General features: G+C 32.7%; 1 protein-coding gene across 2 annotated transcripts in view; it reads right to left on the bottom strand.

Annotated features, from left to right (window-relative positions):
• Nucleotides 1–21,328, bottom strand: part of LPCAT (lysophosphatidylcholine acyltransferase) — a 222,438-nt gene extending 201,110 nt beyond the window's left edge. For both annotated transcript variants that reach the window (XM_072544453.1, XM_072544451.1), the window contains exon 1: nt 20,944–21,328. In XM_072544453.1, coding sequence (XP_072400554.1) covers nt 20,944–21,054 — 111 coding nt within the window. In that variant the 5' untranslated portion in view covers nt 21,055–21,328. The remainder of the gene's footprint in view (nt 1–20,943) is intronic.
• Between the last annotated feature and the right edge of the window lie 2,919 nt (nt 21,329–24,247).

The raw sequence follows: 24,247 nt of genomic DNA, 5'->3' as shown, positions 1-24,247 counted from the left end.
TCACATGTTATTATCTCAATTTCTTTTGATTTTATTCATCTATGAACTGTATCTTTTATGTTACTATTTTTATTCTAAAAATCGTTGGCGTTCAATTTTTTATTCAACTCTTCACTCAACTAAATATCCTATCTAATCTCTATTTTTAATTTTTAATCTTCATTTATTCCAGTTTTAATTCCTGTATTTGACTCAAGTCTGTTCATGTCCCATGGTACATATAAATTTATATTCCTTACTTTAGTCGACAAACGTTATTTGTCATTTGACAACTCTGCCCTGTCATGTCACATTGCAATGCTAGAGAAAGGGAGACTTGTTGTTATAATGTCTTTTGCTTATTTAAGCTGGTGCTTAGATTGAAAATCTATTTGTTTTATTACATCTTTTCCTGGGTTTTTTTGGCCTAATTTTTCCTGTTCCCCTTGTTGGATATAACTTTATAATTCATCTTAAAATGAAAGTATCAAAAGCCAACATCAGCCTAACAACTACATATGTATGTAGTAACGTTATTCTGTAAAGCCAACATCAGCAACTAACCACTACATTCTGCAATGCTTTGAAGCCAACAACAAGCTATCCAGTGATGTCATAAGTATCATTTTATATTTGTAAAGCTTATAGGCAAGATTTGCTTTGTGATTTTGTTCAGTTTTAATTTAACAATAAAATTTTTACTTTTTATAGTTATTTATGTAGAATAAATATGATTAGTTAATATCTTGGTTTATTTGTGCCAGCCAAACTTATTTTTTATCTTTACTTCTAAGATAAGACGTTCTTACACCTGATAGACTGAGCAAAACGAGGCCTAACAATTGGCTCTCAAAGAAAGTTGTGAGGTTTGTGGTTCTACATTGGCTCCCAAGTTTCGGAGGTAGTTATATTCTTACCCATTGGCACCCAACGTTTCTGATAAATCGTGCAAAAGTTACACATTGGCGCCCAACGTGAATCTGTTCTTTGAATTTTGGTTGGTGACAAATATTTTACAATAAAAACTATACATTTTCTTTCAAATCTTGCTATTTTGGGTACTTTTTGATTAATTTTGATATTAAGAATTTGAATTTTTACTTGTTGGTTTAAAATATATTACCATTCAATATATTTTTTTAAATATTTCATGCTTTTTGCAATAATTTTTGGCTGATTTTTTATGGCGGGTACTTTGTAGTGGTGTTTAAATGGTCTGTTTTCTGCTTTTTCATCTTAACCAGTTTTTTTTTAGATAGCTTTCTTTAATTACCTTGTTAATTTTTTATATTTCCAAAAACCCAGGAGAAGATTTTAATTTTATCATGCTTTCCCATAATATAGGTACTTTTCCCTCAGTACAATCTTTTTACCTTCTTCTAATAGCTACTTCTGTGTACTTAAAAGTACATTTATATATTTAGTACATGTATTTCTTACTTGTTCTTTATAGCTTCCAAAATGTATTTATTGTAAAACTATGCATTCTATTGGTGTATTCTATTCTATTACCTAATACCAAGATGATGACAAATCTTGTAGTCAGCGAAGATAGATGCGTAGGAACAAGATGTATAGACCAGGCCTATAAATACCTAGGTCATGAAATTGGCATAAAAAAGATAACCAAACCGTTGAGCACTTGGGCAGCTTTCGGCAAGTTCAACCACATTTTAAAATTGTCCGACATTGCAATATGCAATATATATATTTTTTAAAAAAGGCCTTTAATCAGTATGTTTTGTCAGTGTTGACTTACGGAGCGGAAATATTGATCATGACAGGGTTCGCGTGGGAGATATTCTAAATATATTAATAGAAAATAAAACGCCGACCAACATAACAAAGATAGTCTATAACCTAATTAATGTAACCAAAGTTAGAGCAGGAGACCAATTCACTGAAAATATTCTAATACCGGGAGGAATTAGATAAGGCGACAGTTTAAGCCCCTTCTTGTTTAACCTACTCATGGGCAAAATTATAAACAAAGTAACATCTCTCAATCTCGGATACAGAATGGGCAACAAAAGAATTGGTATGGTGTGTTACGAAGATGATGCAGCAATAATTGCCGAATCAGAAGATGATCTTCAGAGACAGCTTTTTCAGTTCTTTCAAATAAGCCGCCAACTAAATATGACCATTTCTACCAACAAAACTAAATAAATGACAATAGCAAAAGATCCGCTCAGATGTAAGTTGGTGGTTGAGAACAAGCCCATAGAACAGGTGATGCAATTCAGATATCTGGGCATAGATATATCAAGCAGACAGGACCCAGAAAAGGACCTAAGGAGTCAGATCAACAAAGCATCCGCATTGTCGGGATGTCTGCGGGAGATAGTCTGGTCAAATCCGTATATGCGCACAGATAGTAAAGTTAGAATATACAAGACTTGCATACGACCGATCATGACATATGGCATAGAAGTGCGCGAAGATACCAACAAAACAAAACAGATGCTAAGGATTGCCGAGATGAAAACCCTAAGAACAATAGTGGGCAAAACAAGAAGAGACAGGGTAAAAAATACAAACGTTAGAGAGCAGTGCAAAATTCAAGATATTGTAAGATGGGGAAGGCAGCGTAAAAGGATGTGGTACAGTCATGTAAGACGAATGGATGAGAATAGACTCCAAAAAATTGTCCTAGAAAATAACCCGCCCGGTTCAAGACCTCCAGGAAGGCCACCTAAAAGATGAAGGTATAGTTGGCAATCTACCTCCCAGGAAATTAACCAGAGGCAGCTTCAGAATTAAGCAGATCGAAAGATCTCCAAGAAGTAGAAGAAGAAGAAGGCAAGGAGAACAGTGTAAAAGATCTGTGTGGCTCAAAGATCGATGGAGCGTGCTTTGTTAGGTGTTTCACTGCGAGACAAGTTCCCAAATCACCAGCTACAACGAAGATCAGGAATGCCTGATACTGTAGGGAGAATAGCAACACTGAAGTGGAACTGGGCAAGTCGCGAGGTTCGAATGACCGATAACAGATGGACAAAGCGGATACTGGAATGGAGCCCAAGAGATGATACCTACCGAAGCAGAGTTCGTCCGCCAACACGTTGGACTGAGGATCTAAAACGTTGTCATATGAATTTAATGTAAGAGGCACAATATCAAAACAGCTGAAAATTTATGAGGAAGAAGTGGACAAGCGAGGATTGAATTATGAACATCAACACTGAGTGTAACCCATACGGATGCAAAAATTGGATAATAGATTCGTAAACAGAAAAAGAGTGGAGGTCTTCCAAATGTCTTTATATACTATGAACCAAGGGCGGATCCAGAGAGGAGGCCATGGGGGTCATGACCCACCCCATTATTCGTGAAGACTTTGTCATGTTTAACGCTTATGAGATCATAAAAATAATTAGTGAAAATCAAGAAAAAGGGGATGAAAAACGCCTGACAGGAAAAGTCTTGGGAAAAATAGTATTAAACTTGTTGAAAGAACTGCACTTGGATTCAAAGAAATGTGTAGGAATCGATACTGACAGTTGTAGCATATTAAGCTCTGAAGCAGTCGGTGAAGTAACAAAAATTTAAAAAAGTCGCAACAAATGCAGTTAGACGTCCTTGCCTGAATCATATTTTAAACAACTCCTTTTTAACTTCTATTAATGTATCGTATATCAGAAACACAGTGGGAACAATAAAGTTAGTAATATCATTTTTTTACATGTCAGTGAAGAGAAATGTTTTAAAACTGAAACTGACAAAATTTAACAAGTTTATGCGAAACAAGATGGGTTGAGCTCCATGAAAGCGTAATCGAGTTCAGATCTGCCATTTTACATATAATTAAAGCACTGATATCTATCTCCACATGAAAGAATCCAAAGACTGCAAACAACAGAATAAAAATTTAAATATTAATGTATTATGTACAAGTCAAGTATTTATAATAAAACTCACTAATTAGTCTACTTCTATGTTTTATCCAAAAAATATTAAAAGAAGATGGCTTGCATAATATTATTTGGTAAACCAGTTTAGTTTACTTCAAAATAACCAATTTAGTAGATGTATTAAAATAATTATTTGTTCTTATTTTTTTTTAATATTTAAATATATTATAAATATATGATAAAATTGTTTGCAACTATTTGAAAGACAGATAAATTGTTGCTAGGTAAATAAAAATACTTTAATAACGATAAGTTGTGAATGTCTTTATTGCACTCAAAGTGGTGTGAAAAGTGCCTTAAAACTCAAAATTGTAACACTTATATTTAAAAACTTTCTCAGATCCCCGGTATCCCTCCAAAAAACGTTCATTTCCCCCACCGAAAATCGGCCAGGGGGTACAAAAGATCACGAATGACGAGCATAAGTAAACAAAAAAAAATATATTCAACACAATCAAAGAAAAAATCTACAGTACTTGGCTCTCGTTTAAAAGTCGAAAGGTACGAGTGACTTCGACTCATAATAGCGAATAAAATACAGAGTAAAATATCAGTAGGAAGACGCCAGAATTCATGGTAAAATGACCTTAGAAGATGGTTTGACCGCTCATCTTCAGAAATCTTTTATGCTGCAATTTTTAACACTACAATTTCCATTTAGATCGTCAGAAGAAGTTTAAACTAAATACTAATTTAAATTTTTTTCAAAGAAACGCATGTGCTTACGGATTTGAATAACAGTTGTATAAGTTTCAAACGAAACTTCCGGAACAAATAATTCCAGACTACAGTCACCTCCAAGTAGACCACCAAGACAGTGAAGTATATAATATACGTGATATTATAAAAAGACATCCCAATAAAATTGGGAGAGAAGACATAAAGCGCAAAAAGAAAAAACTACCCATTATTTTGAAATTGTATATAATCATTTCCTAACTATTTTTAACGTAAGTAAGCCTTTACATATTTAGATCTAATTTTAAATTAAAAATGTTCTACTAAATACGTTTGCCTATACTGCAAATAACAAAACGTTTTATTAGAAAGAAAATAATGAAAATCAATAGTTTCTAACTGGTCCAAATTAAAACGTTTATTGTGACCTTATTGCAAGGGCTTCACTTTCCATTAAAAACATTGAAAAAAGCCATAAAAATTCTCGGCCATTAAGTTCAGTATTAACTGTTGTAATATATAAAATATGTGACAATCGGTCAAAAATAAAATTAGTTCATATTACAAGTGTGAAAAAAACATAGACTACCTTGAATAATTTGTGATTTGAATATGAATAAATTTGAAATCATCTACATTTTTATCACATATGGCATATGTAATACATCATTGGAAAGCACTTGTTGTTTAGCTCAATATGTCAATATGCTTTTTTATAAATTTGTCGTGGAGTTTGTTTAATTATAAAAATTTCCTTAAAGTAATTCCAATTAAAAAAAAATAATATTCCCTTGTTACGTCAAGAAAGGCATACTTTCCCCACACTATCATACTAATACCACAGAATAATATAACAATCAGAATGCCCACCCTGCATGTCAAGATAAGTACGCGCATCTCGTTCGCGCAGACGGACTCAGCCATGTTTTAAACGGAACCAGTGCTGTTCAGTAAAATTTTATCTGGTGTGCATGAAAAAATTAACCCGAATTAATTGATTAGGCCTATGTCCAGCAGTGGACGTGATAAATGAAGGCTGGATGATGATGATGATGGTGATGACGAATTGATTTACGGCAACCATAGACATAATATGCAATATTTTATGTCGTAGTTTTAGTTGAAAAATAGATTAAATTATTTCAAATTTACTAAATTATTAATCTCTAAAAATTTAAATTATGGTTATGTCGTAGCTTGTCACAAATGTCTCAATCCGAGTCTGTGTTTCCGTTTAAAATATGGCGATCGCGTGCTGACAAACTTCAAGGGCGGCATCTGAGAGTGGGCATTCTGATTGTTATTTATTCTGTGTTAATATAGTTGACAGGCTTTATAAGCCATTATTTAACGCCTATCCTACAACACTTGTCTTGGTCTAATATTATTTTAAAATATATAGTCATAAAAGAAATTCAATATTTCAATTTCGTTCCACTATGAAAGAAAGAAAAGTCCGGTAATATCTCGATTGTGTCAACAGACAAGGTCCCTTTGAACATGAACATTTAAAGGTTCCCAGAACATAACAAATTTTAGATCGTTTTTAATATGAAAGTATAAATTCAGCGTTTTTTACGTTTGTTGTCAAAACTCAAAACCGAAATTTCATGCTATATGTTTTGAAGACTAGGGTCTAACGATGGAAATTCCATAGTGACTGGTCAATGACAGTGATAAATTTTATTGATCTCAATCAGAATCATAAAAAATGGCAAAAATCGCATACAATTCGATTGTATGTCGAGAAATGAAAATTGAGGAGGTTGAAGATACTGTAATTTAGAGTGTGAATACCTACAAATACTTGGGATCATGGTTAATATCAAATGTAGACCAAACCAAAGAAATTAAGACACGTATTGAAACGGCACGTGCATGATTCGTTAACCTTAAAAAGTTTCTTTGTTGTCGGGGTATAAGGTTAGCACTACGTCTAAGGATGCTTTGGTGTTACGTGTTCTCTACTCTTCTTTATGGCTTTTAAACATGGGCATTAATACAAGTGATGATGGAATCTCAATAAGTTGGTCGCCTTTCACTTTTGGTGTTACAGAAGGCTCATAAGAATACAGACTCAAGAATAGACTCTCTCTTCAGACAGAAGAATAGACTCAAAACATGTCAAACGTACAAGTTACTGGAAAAATAGGAAATGAACTTGCCATAATATTGTCTATTACAAGAAGAAAACTTCAGTACGGGACATGCCTTGAGAGCCAAAATACTCATTATTGTAACTTATTATAGAACGCAAAATTCTAGGAAAGCGAAATGTAGCAAGACGAAGAATATTGTGGCTTAAGAACTTGAGGGAATGGTTTGAATCCACTAGGGCAGAACTATTTAGAGCAGCAATCAACAAGGTCCGCATTCCCATCCCATGATGATTTCCATCCTTCGATGAAAGATGGAAATTGAAGAAGAAGGGAAAGTTAAAGGAAGCTTTAAGGAAATTAAAAAATAGAACATCGCAAGAAGAGGACGAAACCGAATGAACTCCTAAAGTACGAGGACCAGATCTGACTAAACAACTATTAAAGCTAATCCAAAAAATAATAAAACAAAACGGAATACTACAAGAATGAAGATAAAGCATCCTAATAACTCTCTTCAAAAAAGAGAGATAAATCGGACCTGGAGAATTACAGAGAAATTAATTTTTTAAACACAACACTAAAATTAAGAACCAAATCATAAGAATACAATAAATCGGCATATCTATGTTTCGTGGGCATTAGAAGGGCATTTGACAGTGTCAAATTAAAAAATGTTATCCACTTAGTGTGCGTAAGAGAGATAGAGAGAGAAGAAGGATCCCAAATGGGACAAAAACAACATCTGCTATATAGACGACGCAAAACTAATCTATCAAAAAGAAGAGGATTTACAACGTATGCTGCACCAAGATTTAACATAACGGCCAGAAGTAATATAACGGCCAGAAGATTTAATATGTTAATTTTTCCAAAAAGGACCAAATGCATGGTTATAGCAGGAAATCTACTAAGATGTAAATTACAGCTGGAGGGCCAGATAATAGAACAAGAGCTGGAGTTTAAATATCTACGCATCACACTATCTAGCTACGGAAAGCTGGAAACAGAAGTGGAAGATCAATTAAATTATCACAGTAATCAGACCAATACTGACATACGCGGCAGAAACACGACCTGACAGAGAGAGGACAAAATAATGCTAGGAACAGCAGAGATGAGAACCCTTAGAAAAATCGATGGTAAGACACTGTGGTACAGAGCTAGAAGTACAGATATATCGAGCTTTGCTTACTTTTGCTGGCAAGTGGGACGCAAGCGTACGTAATACTTGAACGGCCTCATATCTGTGAGATCTACGAAATGAAAATGTCCGCAAATAAAAAATATATTATATAGATAATAAGAACTGAGTTCAATATGTATATCCTAAATGACAGAATATACCAATACAGAAATAGTTATAATGAACAACATATGTATTCAAAGAATTGAGACATAATGAAAGAACATTGCCGGCAAAAGCTTTTAAATATAAATGTTTAATAAGAAAACGTATAAAAGCATAAGAAAACGCTGTAGAAAGTCCTTAATGCAGGAAGCAAAAAAGTACTCGTTAGCTCTTTTAAAGAACACAGCATTAATTTCTTGATGTACGAAAGAGTAAAAGATTCCGTATATCTAATATAAATATAACAGTTTTAATATTTACAAAATGTGAAAGTAGTTTGAATATAAAACAATTTTTTATATCAAAGTATTTTTCTTACTGATTTTTTTTGATTTTTTTATAATCAGATTATCATTTTAAATTATTATAATATTTACATATTTCTAGTAGGTGAATTGAAGATAACTAAAAACTGGCAAAAAAAAATCGCAAAAAATGAAGAAGAGAAAATTATGTCGAATGCAGATTTTAAATGAATAGTACAATTAGCACTATTTATCAAATGTTTTTTATTTAACTGTCAATAGATCGAATACGCTCACTCACTCTGGTCTCAATTATTTTGTCCGATTGTCCCACATTAGAGACATCCAATCATTAATTTGCAGGCTTCTCACTTGTCAAGATACGGAATTTCGAGTTTCATTTGTCTGATATGTAAACAATAAAAACCAGTTTATAGTAATATGAAGTTGAAATAGAATTTCTTGAAGACAATGCTGTATGAAAATTAAAAGAAAGTAGTGTCAATTTGTAATGAAACCGGGTATAATAATTAACAATTAATAATTAAAGAAAGATATCGTGATGAGAATCAGGATGACTGCAGACAGTGACTTTAATAATATTTTAAGACTAATCAATAAGAAAATATAATTTCCTGTAAAATATTTGTAAAAAAATTAATGAAAGTAAATACGAAATTATAAAGTGAAACGATCAGATAGAGCAAAATATCATCGTCGTCAAAATTATCACAATCTTTTTCCATCTGATGGGAGTGGTTGTCGCCCATTTTGAACTTTTCCGGTACATTTTATCACCGAGAAATCACTCCATACAGATATCTTCTCAACATATTTTTATTCTCAATTTCGTCATTTAATTGGTTTCCTTATTTATTTTACTTATTTTAGGTGTGTCCCTTTGTCTGCCTGTCATGAATGTTCTTCTGGCAACATAATCTCATGTTTAGCTCTATAGCTAAATATAGGAAAAATATAATCAAATATAAAGTAACAATTTCAGATGTAAGAGTAAAATCTCATCATCGTTGATTTTCCCTCATCCAGAAATAATTGCCGCCCAATTGGAACTTTCCGGACCTTCTGGATTTTCTGTATTGGAACAAAAAAGATACTCATGTTTTCCTCTCTTAAATAAATTTCTCATAATAGAAGTGTTTCCAATTAATAGGTTGTGTAAAACAAATGTAAGTGAAGACTAAATTAACCTCGGGAAAACCTTGAAAGAATATTTTTCTGGTAATGTACAAGACATTGACCGGATACATTCGCAAACCAAACAAACTTATCATTGTAAAACTGAAAATCAGAACTAGCCTAGGTACTCCATACCTGAAAATTTAACTGTTCAACATCGAAACTAATTGGAAACTATTACCTATAAACGATGAAAAAAATATATTAAATTAATGAAATTCGTTTTATTAATTTAAGTTAAATATTTCTAATATAATGTTAAAAAATGGGAAGTCTAAGAACACAGAAATCCAAATATGCTATGACAAAAACAAACTGTATAATGGACCTAGCATCAGTCGTTTCATAAGGTCGTAAATAGATGGGACATGCTATGAAAATAGGTATTGAAAGGATGCTAAAGAAATCACAAAAACAAGAAAAAGACGATCCAGAGAGAGATAGTTTGATAGCATACAAGATTTCGAAAAAATAAGAGTTCACCACTGGAGACAAAAAAAAAAGAGATGATTGGAGAACAGTACACTAATTCAGCAAACAACGAGTATGACTATAAGCCACCTACATGGACAATATGTATATTTTAAAATACGTAATGATTTATTGTTGTAAAAATACATGTTAGACTTACTCACAATATATTTTGTTAAAAATTATAATTATTAACTAATAGGGTTTCTATCAGGTCTGTTATAAATATTGTCAATGTTTCATATGCATGGTTTGAAGGAATATAATATATTGCTCTATATATTAGCGGTTCCCAAACAGTCGATCGCGATCGACCGGTCGATCCCGACAGTTTCTTGAGTCGATCGCAAAAGAATTTTAAAATATTCAGGGCCTAATTGAAAAATAGAAATAATCCAGGCTTCTGAGGAAATGAGACCGCGCGATGTTTGGTGAATGTTACCGATAATTCTCGAGTGTTACAAGCTGCGGTGGCGGAGTATTATGTTCGTAGTTCTCTGATTATGTCAGTATATATCAATTTACGAAAAGTAGAAGTTAAAGAAGTAAAATAGAAATATTTAAAACACGAAATAAGTACTTAAGAATATCTCACATTAGGCATACAGATTACATGCTTGATTAGATGCCTTAATTATAGTTTGTATTTATAAGTATTTACAATATAAGTATTTTCCGAAATCTAATTATTTTAGTATCTAGGCTCCAGTCTAGTTGTAGTGAGTCGATCGCTTGTCTCTAAAATATTTTGTGGTAGATTGCAGACACTACAAGTCTGAGCACCCCTGCTCTATATTATAAAAAGTATTTACATGCTGATTCAAGGAATGTAGTTAGATATGCGCGTATTGAACGCTCATTATCATCTGTGACCACTTACAGTCCATGAAGGGCCATGGTCGTCCGTTGGGGTTTCTAAGCTGTAAAGTTTTACATAGTGTGGTGCCCAGCCACAGGCATAACTCCTTAAAAAGTCCAACGTTTTGTATCTAAAATCGTTACTTCCTAGTTTGTTAGTTGACAATATTTTCTTTACTTTACTTGTTTTTCCCATTCTCGTATTCCTAGTTCTTTTAAAGTCTGGTTAAGACTATGAATCCATCTCTTTCTGAGTCTACCTCTCGGTCTCTTTCTATTTAATTCTTTTCTTAATACTGTTTTTGTATCTCTCTTATCATCCATCCTTTCTTCGTATCCCAACCAACTCAGTCGTTAAATATAGTTGGTGTATTAAATATTCTATTTATTTCATTGCTCATTCTTATACTCTATTCCCCATTCTCCTGTATAGGTCCATATATTTTTCCTTAACATTTTTGTTTCCCATCTAAGGAGTTATTCCTCTTGTTTACTAGTCAAAGTCCATATTTTATATGCACACATTACTGTTATAACTGTTGCGTTCTGCACATACGATGACCTCAATATAACAATTGGGGTCATCCTGAAGGGGGAGAGAAGATATTTTGTTCAATCTAGAACTCGCTGGTTTCCCCCTTTCGGATTGGGTATGTATATTCAAATAAAGAAAAGAAATGAAAACCAGTGGACTGTATAAAACTCTATTTTAAAAAGAGGTGAAATTAAACATAAATATACATAACCCTTACAATTATAAATAAGGAAGAATATATTACTTAAAAGAAGAAGAATATATGTAGTACAAACTTAAATATTAATCAATACGTAACGACACACAAAAAGAGAACCATAAACAAACCATAGATAGAAATAATATTATACAAAAAAGAAATAAAAATATGAATATATATGTCATATAAAAAAATTGATATTAAACGTGAAAGAGTGAAAAATATACGCAGATATTATAATATACTTAATTCGTAACAAAATGAATAAACCTTGTTAATACAGTTACACAAAATGCAATCAAAAATATCATATATGAATTATATCAAACTCAACTCAAATTATATATTCAAATACAAATATTTAAACTCAATTCAAATTATAATCGGGAATGACATATTACAAAAAATAAGAATAGAGTAAATACTACACAAAACAAAAGCAAAATGTCCAATTGACAACGTTTAATGTTCTGAATAAAGTTCAAAAGTTCAAAATCGCGACACAATATGTAATAATTGGGCACCAAATAAACGTACTTAGCCCATGCAGCAACAAAATTATGGTGTATTGTTCCTTACCCAATGAAAAGATAGCACTCACCGCTATTACCAACGACGTCTTCATCGACGTACACCAGAAACCACAAATTTCATATTGCAACTTTTCTGCATCAAAACCGACTTCCTCGGTCAAAGGACCGATGCCAAGTGTGGTCTTAAGGTACTCTTAACCCAAACGCACACACATGTGTGTGGTTTGAGAGATAAAACTCGACTCTGATTGTGTAGATGCATCGCTTATCTCGAATACATATCTGTGTCATTTTGCAGATTGCCCGTCTCGTAGCATGTAGTTTTTAACCCAGATGAACCCTTGTACATGAAATCTTGATATACGGGGAGAATCAAAACTACCAGAAAAGTCTTAATATTTAATAAATGTTTATTAACAGTTGCGAAACTGCAACAATAACTGTTGTGTATATTTTTACTTTTGAGTTAATAGATAGTAATTTTGACTTTATAATATTCTGTAGGCCGCAGAAGCATTTGTTTCCAAGTGAAATTATCGCTGTTACCACATCACTGTTTCTATTTTCTTCTGTAACTATTGATCCTAAATATTTGAAATGGTCTATTCTTTCAAATTTTCGACCGCTCACAGATATATGAGTGCCTTTCATTTGTAATTTTTCCCCGAGTTGTTTTGATGTACTTTGTCTTTGAGACTTTAACTGCTAAACCCATAGTATGTGCCGCTTCTTTAAAATATATAAATCTTTTTTAGGTCTTTTATTGTCCAGCTAATTTTGTCTAGATCATCTTCGTAAGTTACGACTTGGTTGATCTTTGTAAATATTTTACCTTCTCTATCTATAGGAGTTTTCCTAATAACTTGTTTCAACGCAAGGTTAAAACTGTTGTGGATGGCGCATCTCCTTATGCTAGGCATTCGGTAATATTAAATTCATCGGACAGTTGATTTTGGATTCTTACTTTTGCTTTGGTGTTGGTTAGGCATGGTTTTACTATTCTGATTCGTTTTTTTTTTTTGGCAGATTTAACTCTTGCATTGCGCTATATAATTCCTTTCTAATTATTGAGTCATACGCATGTTTGATATTTATAAAAATATGATGTAGTTCGGTATTACGTTCATAAAATGTTTGCAGCGTTTGCCTTACTGTAAATATTTGGTCTATGGTTGACTAATCTTTTCTGAATCCTCCTTGATAATCTCCTATTGTTTGTTCCACTATATTGTTTAGCATTCCTTTTAATATTTTGCTAAATATTTTATATCCAACGTAAAAAACTGATATTCCCTGGTGATTATTGCAGTCTTACTTATCTCCCTTCTTATGTATAGGGCATATCACTGTAATTTTCCATTTTTTTGGCATTATTTCTATATTCCATATATCTAGAATTAACTTTGATATTTCACTCTGTATTCTATGTGTCCTTCATATTAATTTTAACACTTCTACAATTATTTCATCGCATCCTAGGACCTTGTTATCTTATCTTAGCTCTATTATTTCATAACGTTGATTTTGTTTATTCAAGAATACTTCGAAATATTCTCTTCACCGTTTTAGGACTGCTTTTTCGTCTGCTATTAGCCCACCATTTTTGTCTTTGCATAATTTTGATCTTGATTGGAAACCATTTTTCTCAAAATTTATTTCCTTATAGAATTGTTTTATACCCTTTTTCTGATTATGTTCTTCTAGCTTTTAATCTTTTCTTTATTTTGTGATGGCTAGGTTCTTTGCTTCCTCCCACCATTTCTTTTGCTGCTGTTATAACTGCTTCTTTTAAAACCTTTCACGTATATTCGATATTTCTGTCCTGATTTTTATTTACTTTAGAAGCCAATATATCTGAAGCATATTTGATCTTTTTTTCACGTTTCTACGTTTGCTTGGCATTAATTTTTTGTTTATATTTAATTAGCACAAGGTGGTGACCGGAATTGCTATTTGCCCCTATGTGACTTCTCACATTTGAAATGTCGGAAGCATGTCTTGCTTCTATTAAGACGTGGTCCTAAAATTGAGGGATATGTTTTAAAAAGACAGTTGGAAAGCAACCTATTGTTATGATTAAAGGAAGAATTAATTAATGTGATTGATTGTCCGTCTATAAGTGATGTTGTATGTATAAAGTTATTTTTATTTATTATAGAGGTATATTTACTATATATGCTTTATTTATTATTGAAGAAACTTTTGTACGATGACAATAAAAAAATTTCTTCAATAAATAAATAACACATATCCAGTAACTATACCTACATAACAAATAAAAATAATTTTATAAATACATCACTTGTAGTCGGACAAACAATCACATCAATTAATAATTTCTTAATCATAACAACAATAGGGTGCTTCCCAACTGTCTTCTTAAGACATAATAATAATAATAATGTTTATTTACTTCCCATTATACAATATAAATCAATGTTACAATATAATAGTTCAATATAATAAAGGGTGATTCATTTAGAGGTACTTTTTTTGTTGGGATTTGATTGGAGATCGTGCATGAATACTGTCAAACTGACATTTAGCTTTTGTTCAGTATTGTTTGGCATTACATGATGGAAAGACTTAGCCCGGCACAGCGTCTAGAAATTATTAAGTTGTATTTTGAAAATGGGAGTTCTGTGAGGAATGTATTTCGTGTGCTTAGAGCAATCTATGGTCCACATAATCGGCCTACCGAACGTACAATTCGCTTTACGATTAGTAAGTTTGAAACAAAGTTTTCATTATTGGATAACACGGGACCAAATATACCACATTTAGCACGCCCTGAAGAAAATATAGCGGAGGTAACGGATAGTGTACTCGAAAATAATGAAGAATCGATTCGTCGCCGTTCTCAACAGCTTGGATTATCATATGCAACAACTTGGCGTATTTTACGTAAGGATCTTGGTTTAAAAGCATACAAAATTCAATTAGTGCAAGAGCTGAAGCCGACCGACCTTCCGAGTCGTCACCGTTTCAGTCGATGGGCTCTTGATAAGCTTTCAGAAGATCCACTGTTTTCGAGAAAAATTTTGTTTTCAGGTGAGGCTCATTTTTGGCTTAATGGGTACGTTAATAAATAAAATGCCTGTATTTGGGGTGATGAACAACCCAAAGAGGTTCAAGAGTTGCCATTACACCCTGAAAAAACAACTGTTTGGTGTAGTTTATGGGCTGGTGGAATCGTTGGTCCATATTTCTTTAAAACAGAGGCCGGCCAGAATGTTACTGTGAATGGAGACCGTTATCTTGCCATGATAACGGACTATTTGGTATCTGAAACTGAAGCTCGTGGTCTCGGCGACATTTGGTTCCAACAAGATGGCGCCACTTGCCATACAGCCCGTGAAATCATGGCTTTACTGCGAGAACGATTCGGTGAACAAATTATTTCACGCTTTGGACCAGTGAATTGACCGCCTAGATCCTGTGACATCTCCCCTCTAGACTCTTTCTTTTGGGGCTACCTAAAGTCCAAAATCTACGTGAATAAACCAGATACGATTGAGGCATTGGACGCCAATATTACTCGAGTCATTAGTGAAATACCAATCGAAATACTGGAACGAGTCATCGAGAATTGGAACTTCAGAATGAACCAACTTAATCGTAGTCATGGGCAACATTTAAAAAAAATTATCTTTAAGAAGTAATTGTAAAGAATAATTCTTTTGTATGATAATAAATATTTTTAAATAAAATTTATTTTTTTCATCGTTTTTTCTTGTTGAAAAAAGTACCTCTAAATGAATCATCCTTTAGAATAACAAATTAATTATAAGTTAAATATTTTGAACAAGCAAATAGTTGTTAGCAAATAAACAAAGAAGAAATTCCCTGTGGAACCAGAGGTTGTGCTCAGGGATTACATTAATTTACACTATTCAAATATTTGTTCTACAGTAGGTACCATCAGGTTGATAATATAAAATATTATTACAAAGTATATAATATAGTATTAGCTAGTTATTAGATGAATTTAATTAAAGATTACTTCCAAAATTTCTTCTCCAATGTACTTCTTCCTAGTAAATTTACTAATGTTTGTATTTTGAGAACGATTTTCGAACGTCAATAAACTTACTTTAACCTTTAATTGTGGCTTATTCCCATTTAAATAGTAATTATTTCGAATTTATTCAAATGAGAACCATATGTTCCGGCTCATGCTTAAATGGCATATCTAAGACGTGACTCTATTAAAGAATAGTATACTTTATCTTTAGTATACTATATCTATAGTATAATAGTATCTTTACATACGACAAATTAAGGATATTGCTGAGATATCTAAATCTGTATAGTAACATTCTTAGGGTTTTACATACTATATCAATACGTACATCCCACTTCAAGTGACAACGCCTAAATATTTTATATATTGTTCCTATTTATCCCCTACACATCCCTCAATTTTCGATGTTTAATGAAGCTGAAGACCATCAGACAGCATCATAGCATAAACGAGCGTTCAAATACAAGCATGTGAAACTAACTGCATTTCTTAAATCGGCAGCAGTAAGTAAGCAGCTTAAACGCCCTACACACGTAATGATTTATTGTACTGCGTGTTTATACTGCAGGTCGTAGAGAAAATCGTAAGGTACACATATCGTACTAGAGTAGTTCACATTTATCGTATTTGTGGTGTTGTTATTAAAAGAGTAAGGATTATGTCATCAAGATTTTCAAAAAGAAAAGTTGCGGCCCTTATAACTGCGGTATTAATTGATGGAGATGATCAAAAATCAGTGAAAAAGAGACAATGGAGTAAACAGTGGTTGTTAATGGATCTTACCTTCTTCAGTTCACGCCTAAAAGATGTTCTTATATTATTTATTTTCTTTTTCATTACATCTTTTGTCCCTTCTGGAAACAGTTCCTGAAATTTCTTAAATAAAATATCATAACTTGAGTTTCTCTTTATTTTATTTGCATATTCTTTTGATTTTACATTCCATAGACAGCTGTTTTGTCTATATATTTCAATAAACTCTTCACAGAATTTTTTTTGTTTAATGTCCATGATTAATGTCCCAATAACTGGCTATCAACAATAATACTGCCGTAGTCAAGACTCTACACATCTTACAACTTGCGTTCAAACACGATCGTTGTTACGATATTTTATGGAAGCTCCGTACTGCGAACGACACGACTACTACGTACTGCGCAGCATCCAATTTGCCTACGCACGTGACGATTTATCGTTACTGCGGCAGTTTTAACCGATGCAGTACTGCATGCAGTTTGATAAATCGTTAGGTGTGTAGGCCGTTTTAATGTAAGCAGTTTTTATATAGTCCTTCAAACCATGCAAATGTAATATTGGCAGTGTTCAGTAGCGCACCTAGAATTTGCCTCTGGGGGGGTTTTGGTTGGTCACCAAAATTTTTTTTATGATGTTACCTCCATTTTGAGTCCTTAAAATGTGTAAGTAACAGTGACGGAATAAGGTCCTGGGGGGTTAACCCCCAAAACCCCCCTCGGTGCGCCACTGGCAGTGTTTATAACAGACCTGATAGAAACCTATTAGTTACAAAATGTAATTTTTCAAAACATTTTAAGTTAACTTTACCGGAGACCTGAAGATGAAAGTGAATCGTAGTGTTCGAAACCGGTCGTCCTAGGTTTAATAAAATAGATTGTAAATAAGTCTAACATTTATTTTTACTACCCTGTTGAAATGGACTCACATGTGTAACCCATTTATCATTCGATTTAATTGTGTTTTAGCCCTAGATCTACAGGGCCGGTTGAGAATTAAAAATAAATAATAAAGTAATGTTTTTTCATGTTAGACATAACATTATATCTATAGCTTTAATCACTAAATAATAATAAACATATTTTTACGCATAGAACAGTGTATGACAAAGAACCATGGAAGAAGAAGAGATAAACGTCGTACTTCATTATTAGATATGAACAAATAATTTTAAGTATAATAGACTCGCCCTTACAGAACTAGAAATTAATATACATTCCTAGTTAATCTACATTCAAGATTTCAGTACGATAAGTGTAATTTTTTAGCTGCAATAAATTATAACATTTTGTAAACTAGTGGACAACTGTAATTAAGCAAAAAAATATTTACGCGCCATAATTTTTTATAATTTTCGTAGACTAGAATTAACTCAAAAGCTAACGGCCAAATTCAAACTGGACTGATTCGTCTTAGCGATAATTCGAGAGCAGATGTACCAAAAATAGAAGTCAGGAACAAATCGATACTGTGTACTTACTCCAGTAAAGTCAATTCTTTTTTAGTTATTTGTGAGTGAAAATGTTTATTTTTTAAAATAAAAACCACGTTTGCAGACGGTTTTTCACAAATAACTTAAAAAGTAAGTATTTATTGAAAAATTATTTTTGGCAAAAATGTAGCTTATAAAAAAACAAAAAAATGGTGTGCTGTGAAATCTGTAGACCCAGTAGAAGCAGAGTTGTAGTTCATGAAAAGTAGGTTCGTATTTGTCAAATCCAAATCGAATATTTCAATGCGAAATAACCAAAAAATGAAGTAATTTTCGGGAAAAACTCATCAAAACTTTTTGAAAGTGTTTAAAAAAAGTTATATTTTTGTTTTTCTAAAAAAGTTTCTAGCATCAAAACTAAGCGAGTTACGCTCAAAATAAAGTTGGGCCCGTTTTTTTGGTAAAAACATCGTGACAATCATGTTCTAATTAGCACCCCAAAACAAAATTAATAGTTACTGCTTTACAATTTACTTTATTTATGTATTGGTTATGTGATCTGTAAGTTTGACCAGTTCACAGTGCTTATTTTTGAAAAAAAAATGGTTTTAGAATAAAAGAAAAATTTTTGAAATTTTGAAAAAATGCCTTTTTTTTAAATAACTTAAAAAAGTATTAGTGATAAGAAAAATCTTGAAGAGTAAAAAAAATATAGGTTCTGCTTTTCTGAACATTTCGGTCTAAACGGTTTTTTGTTTTCAGCCATTTGAAATACATCCGTTTTAAAAATAAGGGTTTAAAAAAATAATTTAAATGCTTTTATTGTCCTTAAAAAAGCTACAAAATGGTTTTTTAAGTACTTCAGAGCTTAGAAGATAAACTTCAGAACTTAAAAGATAACCAACCGAGATATGAGTAAAAACCCAATCACATATTTCAGGAGAGATCTGGAGAATTGCAAGACATACTTTCACCTATCCGTAGCAACTAATAAGGGTTGTTTTTTAAGTAGAAATAAAATAAATTCATAATTATTCATATTCATTTAAAATTCATTTTGATTAAAAAATTATCGTATTTATAGTTTCAATGAAAAAAACTATTTGGATTCGTAAGGGGTGGTTTTTATAGGGGTAGAAATTATGTGTTAAATAATTAAACAATAAATAAATCCAAATTTATTGTCACTGTATAATTAAATAATTCCAATTTGCATGAATTAACAATTATATGATTTTTTTCTAATAGGGGTCGTTTTCACCATTAAAAATAAAAAGCAACCAACGGCACAAGTCCAATTTTGAAGTGGAGGATAAGTACAACCTAAATCCAAATTCCCATTCAAATCAGTGAAGACAAGGTTTAATGACATTGTTTTAATTATGACTAATCTAGGGGGTAAGATTAAGGGGTTAAACTGTGATAAAATCCTAAATTGTGTTGTTTAGTACTACTTGACATTCCTTCACTTCAATAAAAGATGATTTGAATCAATTACATGCTTTAATTTATAATTATACGATTTTTTCTAATAGGCGTAGTTTTCACCCCTAAAAAATAAAAAGCAACCTACGTCACAACTCCTTACGTTCATGTGATGTGGAGGTTAAGTAGAACTCAAATACAAATTTTCATGCAATTCGGTGGTGACACGAAAAATTACAGGGTATCGCCGTATTTCACGTTCATTTTCTGGCCTAACTATGCACAACAACTATCTACCCTGTACTTATCTCTAAAGGTCGACAAGTGAAATATCGCCAAATATATAGATCATTTAGAATATTAAAATCCTCAATTCGATAAAAAAGCAGAATTGTGTGTAAAAGATAATTTCTCATTGGATACATTATCTGTTCACCGAAGACCAGAAAGAAGGTAAGAACAGACTCCATATAGATATAAAGACAAAGTGAATGATCATGGTGAGAATGATATAGAAGTGAAAAAAATCCATGACTGCACTTTTAACATTAGTTATGTGATACTCGATCAAATTCTAGTAATTCTCAAATTAACGATTATGTTATTGACACCCTGAACCTATCTCAACATTACAATAACTTGGTTTTCTCGTTCAAGATGTTTAAGCAGGAAAGAATTCAACAATTCTACTTCTAACATACTTATCAGAATACTGTCTAACATGCTATATATTTTAATACATGGTGTAAAAATTTGTATACTGGTAACTTTTTTAATGCTCCTATTTCTGTTTCCTTTACTATTTTTTCGACAAGCATCAGTATCATTATTTGCTCTTCGAATGTACCTAATTCTAATATTTGGGTTTTAGTCTCTGCCTGGTACCATTGGCATAGAATAACCATATCATCACTTTCCTTATTCTTAATATTTATATTTCATAATGGATACCTGTTCGGTTGTCTGTCTTGAGCATTTGCTTAGCAGCTTAGCTTCGACCTTAACTTTATTATTTATCGACTTGTTGGTTTTATGTTTCTTAAACGTTTCATTAACAGATACATACATTTGAATGTGCATATAATGTGCATTTGATAATTATATTATGTCATTTGAAATGTGTAAGTATAAAATAAAAATAGTCATTGACAACGACTGCAGTGAATTACTTATTAATTAAAGTGTACCACAGAACATAATCATCTGAATATAAACCTCAACATGCCTTAATTAACCAATTTTAGGATACTCACTTTGATCTTCTCGTAGGTAGTCTTTAGTTCCAGCGTATGCACGAAGGGATTTAACAATTCCTCAGTAGGACACTCCTCGTGAGAGATGGCTCCTGTAATATTAGTACTCATATTTCACCAAACTGTGATAAGTCTCTGTCAAAAACTTGAAAAACTCCGGAACTCAAAATATACCTCGGTACATTCTCAACCCGATCTACCACGCGCGATTCTCGGATCAAATTAAAATCGAGGCGCTGATCGCCAGTCGTCAATTGGAAATGTGAAAGGCTTTCAGCGGCGTTGTCAGATGTAGATATGACTCGGTAGTGGTTAGGATAGGTCAAGTATGTTTTGATTTGTTGTGTATGTGTAGATATTCGGAGGACAATATTATTATGTTCAATGGTTTAAATGCACTGTTATAATGTGTTATGTGAGGTCTTATATATAAGCGAATTAGTTACCACAGTTTACTTAATAAGAGGAGGGATATTTTTTTTATTATTAGGAAAATAATTTTTTTTTAATATATTTCGTTGACATCTAAAATTGACATACGCACATCATATTATTGGGTTTATTACCGTTATTATTTTAATACATTATTTAAAAAACAATATATCATACAAATTTGTATGTATTGATTTCTATTTTATCCTGTTCGACCTCTCCTGGTATTTTCTATGTTCTTTATCTCATGATATATTTATTTTGATCTGTGTATCGGATCTGATGTAATTTTTTTAATACCAAATACATTTTACGGCTGTTTGAAAACAGAAAAAATGTTTATTTGGGATATAAAAATTCCTTTTCACTTATATTAAATGCTTAAATTGCCAACCATCTGCCTCTGGGCATTAATTAAACCGACATCAAAAATCTTCTTTAACATTGTTGATTGAAAAAGATAATATTCCTACATTAATTAATAAACTAACGGATTGGGATAGTTTCAAACTATGTCTTGAAAAAAAAACCAACCTGGCAGTACCCTTACAAAACTCAGAGCAGCTAGATGAGGAAGTTGAACTATTTGTGCACAATATTGAGCAAGCAGCATGGCAAAACACTCCTGTGCTGAAACCCAGGGTAAGGGAAAATAATTATCCAAAGAAAATAAGAAAATTACCCATTAGACTAGAGGACGGTAATTGGGCCAGAAGCAATGAAGAAAAAGTAAACACATTTGCTAAACATCTTGAAAACACGTTCAAACTCAATGAAAGCCAAGAAGATGAGCAAAGTTGGAAATAACCAGTTCTAGTAGAGGAATCAATAAGACCAACATCTCCTAAAGAGGTAATGACTGAAATAAAAGAAAATATTAACCCAAAAAAAGCTCCAGGTTATGATTTAATCACTGGTGAGCTACTAAAAAACTTACCTCGTAAAACTATTGTGAAACTTACTAATCAATGCAACTGGGCCAGACATATTGAAAGAAGAAGTAGAATACGCAATAAGAAACGCTAAAAATGGAAAATCAAATAGACCTGATGAAATTCCTACAGAACTGTTGAAGCTTTTGAATGATAAATCCGTAACCATAATATTACATCTATTCAATACAATATACGGTACTGGTATAATACCTCAAGAATGGTTGCTGTCTATGTTTGTCACCATACCGAAGAAAACTAAGGCAACGCAATGTTCTGATCATCGAACAATCTCCTTGATGATTCATCTGCTTAAAATATTTGTTAGAGTCATCCACAACCGAATCTATCAAAAGTTAGATATCGATATTAAGGATACACAGATGGGATTCAGAAAAGGATTAGGTACAAGAGAAGCTCTCTTTGCCTTAAACGTCCTAACACAGAGATGTCTAGATGTTACCAGTGGCGCACCCAGAATTTGTCTTAGGGGGGGGTTTTGAAATTTTTTTATGCCACCTCCATGTTGAGTCCCTACAATTTGGGTTTTAGTTTAATTTAAAGTACTAAAGATAGCAGTTCCAAAGATTCAGGTATCTATTATCCTGCCTACCAACTAAAACCACCCTCTCTTACTTATGCGCAGTTGACTGTCGCACGTACCGTACTCCGAAAGTGGGATGGCCACTGCAAGGCTGACGACATTTTTGGAACACTCCCTTCTCTTATCTAGATCTTATCTATTGTTCTGAAGCTATTTTCTTGTGGCATTTTAAAGTAATTACTATTTTAATGAGAATAAGCCAAAATTGAAGGTTAAAATAAGGTTATTGACGTTTAACATTAATCGAACTTGTAAATACAATACATTTTGAAGACGGCTATCGCCGTATTCCCGTTCTCCTCCCGGTGCAAGGCATGCTCCTCCTCCAAACCTGTCGATTCCATCGCTCTTCTAATTCCTTCATTTCAAGAGCGTCGAGGTCTACCTCTTTTTTTTCTTCCAGGGGGCTTCGATTTGTGAAGTTTTTGGGGCCAACGTTTGTCAGACATTCTCAATTGATGTCCAAACCATTTTGAACCTCTTCTTTCTATTCTGTCAATGACCGTTTCTGTAGCATTCATGTTATTTCTTATAGATTCGTTAGTCTTCCTTTCCTGCCTTGATATTCTAGCACTTCTTCTCAAATAATCCATTTCAACTGTCAACAATCTTCTCTTCAGGTCTGCATTAATTGTCCATACTTTAGAGCCATAGAACAAAGAACTGATTCAACCATGGTTTGCCCTATTCTTTTTTTGTTCCTTTTGGAAATGTGGTGATCCCACCATAAGGAGTTCAGACATCCTACAATTTTACGTCCCTGATTACTTCGTGTTTAATTTCGGTTTCTCCCAAGCCGTTCTTAGGAATTAGTGGATCTAAATATTTAAATTTTTTCACTTGTTTGATTTCCACGTCCTCGTCTATCAACACTTCAAACCTTGCATCTGAACTGATAATTAAGTAAATATTCTGTTTTCTTCATGCTGACTTGTAACCCCCATTTTAAATATTCTCTCTATAGACACTTTATCATAAATTCTAGATCATAAGAATCTTGAGCTAGGATGACTTGGTCATCCGCAAAGTTTAGGGAGAACAGTACGTCATTTCCTATGGGGATTCCCATTCCCTGGCAGTGGTTTTTCCAATTTTGGAGGGCTGCCTCAATATATAAATTAAACAGTAAGGGTGACATACTGCATCCTTGTTTTAGTCCTTTAGTTTCTTTTATTGGCTCTGATAGTCTATATCCGATTTTTAGGTAAGTAGTGTTATCCCTGTATACTTCTGTGATTATTCCTAAAAGGTATGGACTAATGTCGAGTTGTTGTTAAGCTTGCCACAATTTAAGTCTTGGAACTGTATTATACGCCTTTTCTAGGTCGATGAAGGC

This window comes from Diabrotica undecimpunctata, chromosome 1 (assembly GCF_040954645.1).
Source record: "Diabrotica undecimpunctata isolate CICGRU chromosome 1, icDiaUnde3, whole genome shotgun sequence".
Taxonomy (NCBI): Eukaryota; Metazoa; Arthropoda; class Insecta; order Coleoptera; family Chrysomelidae; genus Diabrotica; species Diabrotica undecimpunctata.
Note: the sequence above shows the minus strand (reverse complement) of the source record. Positions and strands in the feature narration are given on the sequence as shown.